The 5758-nt window shown below is 45.8% G+C and overlaps 1 protein-coding gene across 1 annotated transcript; it reads left to right on the top strand.

Annotated features, from left to right (window-relative positions):
- The first annotated feature begins 4571 nt into the window (after window positions 1-4571).
- Window positions 4572-5093, top strand: LOC149229935 (uncharacterized). The gene has a single exon (XM_089381160.1). The coding sequence runs from the start codon at window positions 4572-4574 to the stop codon at window positions 5091-5093; it is 522 nt and encodes a 173-aa protein (XP_089237286.1).
- Window positions 5094-5758: the final 665 nt, after the last annotated feature.

Genomic DNA, 5758 nt, shown 5'->3' with positions numbered 1-5758 from the left:
CGGCATTGGCGTCCACGGCCATGCCTCTTTTTCTCCACAAACAAACAGATCCCACGCTTCACACGATCGAGTCTCGCCGACGGTACGAAGAGCAGGCACTCTAAACACAAGGGCGCCCAGGCGAGAAGTGATGCAGCTTTACCTACACCCGTCGTTCATTTATGACCCGATAGCATGGGAAATATATTAGGGGATTAATAAATCCCATGCTATCAACGGCGGGTGCATATGCCCACCGTTCGATTTTGCTAAGGCCCAAATCAAACGGTGGGCATATACACCGGTCGTTCATTTATGCCTGATAGCATGGGAAATATGGTTCGCAGTGTTATTATGAGTAGTAAAAGTTATGACTGCGGAGGTTGGAATGGTGTTTTTTGTGCGTGTAGTGTAAACTCCATAGGGTTTGTATTTTTTAAAATTATTATTTGTAAATTTGGTTCAAAAATGGGATTAAAATTAGTGTTTTAAAATTCACATAATTTTAGTATTATAGGGTGGTGTTTTGTTAACACACTTTGTTATATAAAAGTTATTGGGTCAAAATATTATAGGGAAAAATCCAGAGATATTAAATATTGATGTGGTTCATGTTGAATGCAATCCAAGGGTGATGTTAAAACTCATATGACTGAGCAAACAAATTTCTTTTATATTTTTAACACTAGTAAGGAAATCAGGGTCAGAGCCGCAACAGAGGTCGAGCAAGCTCAGCGAGGGGTAGAGGACGTAGTGGTAATGTGGGGAAGTCTCAGACATACCATTGCAATACGCCTCTTTCTGTGATTCAATAGATATTTAGGTGGGAAATAAAGCTAAAACAACACGTTGAGAACATTCCCATGGAAGATGAATTCAATTAACTTTTTATAAAACCCCGAGAGCGCGACGGCTAGGGTTCTGATCACAGCATCGACGGCGCAGCCTGCACAGTTCAGGATCTATTCACAGGCCTGACCCAAAACCCTGTTTCGAAACAGCGTTGCAGGGTTCTAGTGCAGTACAATGGAATCTCCCCAGGGGGGGCGTTAGAGCCCTCCCCCAGAGCAAACACCTCGCAGCACGGACCTGAGCAGACAATTGTATTTGGGTCTGTTGATGAGGAAGTAATACACAAGGAGAACAGGCAACAACACGGGCACAAGGAGGTAGGCGGTCGGAAGGACAAAGCCAGCATCACACAAGGTAGAAAGGAAAAACCAGAAGAAGCTCTGAAAGTCTCTTCGACTACATGCAAGCCTATAGCTACAGAACGACCCAGAATAGAGCTGTCGGGACACAAGATTGACAAATGAATTGAATACATGAGGGATCATGCCCTTATTGGGAAATTTATAGGGTTCTAGCCGACAGAAAGGGCCTTATATGGCTGGATTGCAGCGAAGTGGAAACCCAAAGGAGATGTTACTTTGCAGCTAGGGCCGAAAGGCTTCTTTACTGCGATTTTCTTCTGTCTTGAGGACAAATACAGAATTCTGGGAGCAGGGCCCTACTTTTTTAACTCAGCGGGTCTGTATTTGAGGGAATGGATACCAAGATTTAACCCGGATAAGGAAGATCTCACCTGGGCGCCAGTCTGGATCAGAATGTACTCACTTCCAGATGAATATTGGGACGAAGACATTCTCAAAGATATAGGAAATGGATTGGGGGAATACATCAAAGCGGCAGAAGAAACAAAAATGCGCAGATATACTTCCTACGCCCGCATCTGCGTCTTCATGCGCCTGGACGAAGCTTTGCCAGAATCGGTAAGTCTCTCTCACCGTGACGAAGAATGGATTCAACCTCTGGATTATGAGCACGTCCCTTTTCGTTGCCGAAAATGCCATGCTCTCGGGCATCTATTCAGGGACTGTCCCCTGAATGCCAAAGCCAATGCTCCTGATCCCTCAGAAACCCTAACCCAGGATGGCTTCACCAAAGCCCCTAGCCGAAAGCGAGCGCACAAAAAACCCACAAATGGGAATAAGCCCCAGCAAGACAATGCCCATGGCCCAGCTACAAAGAACAGTTTTGAAATTCTTGCTCAGACCTCGGAAGAGCAACCCCCGATCTCCAAGCCTAGCCCTGCTCCTCCTTCTTCCTCTTCCCAACCCCCTCCTACAGCCTCCCCCTCTAAACTTCAAATCCCCAATGTCATTCCAGCAACCCCCAAAGGTCGAAAAGAGTCGGCAGAAAAAAACAATGATATGGAAGTTGATGGAAATCCAGATCCCCTTCAAAGCTCAGAGATTAACATGGAAGGAAGCAGCCAAGTGCAACAGATGGATGAAGAACCAGAAAGCATAGATCTGAACGGTCTAGACATTCTGGAACTAGAATTAGCATGCAAAAAGAAGGCATACGACAGTATCCCAGAGATTCAGCTCAACAAGCTGGAAGTGGTCATTTCAAGGGCCTATCAACAGCAACAGTTAGGTATCCAGCCAGGAAGCCATTGGGATGGAAGCCTTCCCCCAAAAGATACCAAAAAGAGAGGAAGAAGAACGGATCTTCAGCGGACAATCGAGATTGGGAAAATCCTGGTAGACTCAGGCAGGTATGCTAAATTGACGAAGTACTATAAACCCTCTATTAATAGTTGAACCATGAAGCTTGTATCATGGAACCTAAGGGGGCTCAATAGCCTAGGAAAACTCAGAATGTTAAAAAACATGATTAAAATGGAAAAGCCGCAAATATGCTTTTTCCAAGAAACCAAGTGTAACAGCTCTACATTAGGCAGCATACTCTCCAAAGCATGGCCAGGCTGTCAATCGGTAGCGGTGGATGCATCTGGCGCTTCGGGGTGGCTTGCCATTGCATGGAACACACAAGTGTTAACTCTCTCTGATTTTCACGCTTCTCATTACCTCATCCAGGCTGCCTTCCATATTCTTGGCACGAATATTCATGGAAACCTATCAAATGTATACTTCCCGCAGGATACGGGAAGCAAAATCGCTCTTCTCAACACCATAGAAGCTTTGAATAACAACAGGAGGCATCCGCTCTGGATTATTGGAGGGGATTTTAACATGATCACCAAGCTGGAGGAAAAGATTGGGGGGAGAAATAGAATGGAACAAGAGAACACCCATTTCAAGGATTTCATTCAGAACACCTCTCTCATAGACATGCCTTTTTGTAACGACACTTTTACCTGGAGCAATCGCAGAGCAGGCAAACATCAAATTGCCTCCAAACTGGATCGTTTCCTCATATCAGATAATGCGGTTCACCTCGGAGGAGACATTTCAGCTGCTATTCTTCCACATACAGGTTCGGATCACTGGCCTATTGCCCTCCAATGGCAAAGACCAGGCGACTTGACCAGAAGACCCTTCCGCTTCGAAGAGTTCTGGCTCTCACATCCATCGTTCAAAGACTTTGTCAAAACAACCTGGACATCCTTCATCCCGCCAGAAGGCTCCAAGATGTACCAATTCCAACAGAAGCTCAGGTTTTTAAAAAATCATCTAAAGCGTTGGAATAGGGAGACCTTTGGAAACATCTTTAAGGCGCAACATGACCTAAAAAAAGAACTGACGGAACTCCAGCAAAAAATAACTACAGAGGGGCACTCTGAGGGAACTCTGGAGCAGGAGCAACGCATCCACAACCAACTGGAGGAAAGGAGGAAGCAGGAGGAAATATATTGGAAGCAAAAATCCAGGATCAGATGGCTGAAGGAAGGTGAGCAAAACACCAAATTCTTCCACCGAACCACTGTTCAACGAAGAATGCATAACAACATCCCTTTCATTCAAAAACAAGGGGGGGCAAAAGTAGAGAAGCATGAGGAAATTGAGGAGGAGTTCCTTAATCACTTCAAACATGTTCATCAAGAGCCCGAGGGAGACAGGCGACCTGCAATTGAAAGAATTACTAATAATGTGCCAAAGCTCATCACGGAGGAACATAATGAGCTTCTCCTTCGCCCTATTCTGACACAGGAAGTGGATGCGGCCATGTCCCAGCTTAAGGAAGGAAAAGCCCCTGGCCCGGACGGATTCACCACTACCTTCTTTCACACCTTCTGGGAGCTGATAAAACTGGAGGTATGGCAAATTGTAGAAGAATCAAGAGCTCTCCATTGGCTGCTTCCCTCTCTCAACTCAACCTTCATTGCCCTTATACCAAAAGAGGGGTCAATCACCCCAGAGAAATATAGGCCGATTGCTCTTTGCAACGTTATTTACAAAGTAATATCCAAAGTTATCGCAAACAGGTTAAAGCCCCTCTTGCCACTGCTCATCTCTCCGGAACAGTCTGGGTACGTGGAAGGGAGACAGATCATGGATGGCATTCTTCTCACGCACGAGATCATACACTCCCTCAAGCAATCCAAGCAGGCAGGTATGATTCTTAAGCTGGATCTTTCTAAGGCTTTTGATAAACTCAGCTAGACTTACATACAACAAATGCTAACTGTCTTTGGGTTCTGTTCTATGTGGATCCGCTGGATCATGAGTCTTATTACATCCACACACTTCTCCATCCTTGTGAACGGAATCCCCTCCCGCCCCTTCAAACCATCCCGAGGAATCAGGCAAGGTGATCCCCTATCCCCCTTCCTCTTTGTTCTAATGGCTGAAGGTCTGGGTCGTCACATTAAACACGCCCTCCACTCTCAACAGCTCAAAGGTCTTTCCGTTCACAACACCCCTGCAACTTCTCATCAGCAGTTTGTTGATGACACCATGCTATTTGGCTACCCTTCTGTCCAGGAAGCCTCCTGCTTCAAAGCCTTGCTCAATGATTTCTCTGAAGCCTCTGGAACCAACGTCAATAGCTCCAAATCGCAGATCTTGTTCTTTCACACTCTTCCAGTTGTTAAGACAGCTGTTGCTCGTATCCTGGGATTCCCAACTACCACTCTCCCCTCTAAATACCTTGGAGCCCCCCTTACTGCTTCAGCCATAAAGCATTCCTCATGGCGAACTCTCATTGAGAAGCTCGAAGCTCGTCTTAACCTTTGGACGCACAGAACTCTGAATTTGGCCAGTCGTGTAGTGCTCATAAAGTCAATCCTTCAGGGAATGCCGCTTTATTTGTTCTCAATCCTAGCAGCACTGAAATTGGTTCTAAAAAGAATCAGGAATCTTTAGCGTGGATTTCTATGGGGCAGCACGGCAACTAATTGCAAATGGGCTCTTGTAAAATGGACCACCCTCTGCATGCCCAAAGATAAAAGGGGCATTGGGCTGAGAGACCCAGTGCATAGCAACTCCATCATGAGCACTAAAATTTGGTGGCAATGGCTCACTAACCTAGAAAAACCTTGGGTCAAAATCTGGACGGCCAAATATGCCAATAACAGACCTCCGGAAGAGCTCATCAGGTTCACTCCCAATGACAAAGGCTCGCTAATCTGGAATGCAGCCAAACAACACTTCCAGTTAATTCAACAACATAGTTTTTGGGAACTGAGAGACGGCAGAACTGCTAGATTCTGGACAGATGCATGGAACCAATTGCTAAAGCTCAGCCGCATTCTTCATCCACCTCTGGAATTCAATGGGGAGGAGCAGCAGCAAGAAAAGATCCGACAATATTAGACGCAGGAGACGGAGCATGGATTCAGGAAATGGAAACAGGGTAATCAGTTAATCAACAATACAAATCAACGGATTGTTGAGGACTTGGAGAAGGAGTTACAGCAAAGACGCATCAGACACGATGAAGGCAGAGACATTCTTCGCTGGGGGTATCAACCAAAAGGTGCCTTTACCACATCTGAGGCCTATAAAATCATATGCAACATCCCTACCCC

Source organism: Pinus tabuliformis, chromosome J (assembly GCF_031772625.1).
Source record: "Pinus tabuliformis cultivar Carrire ecotype Pingquan chromosome J, CPIR1, whole genome shotgun sequence".
In the NCBI taxonomy this organism is placed as follows: Eukaryota; Viridiplantae; Streptophyta; class Pinopsida; order Pinales; family Pinaceae; genus Pinus; species Pinus tabuliformis.
The sequence above is the reverse complement of the archived record's forward strand: the minus strand, read 5'-3'. Positions and strand labels throughout refer to the sequence as shown.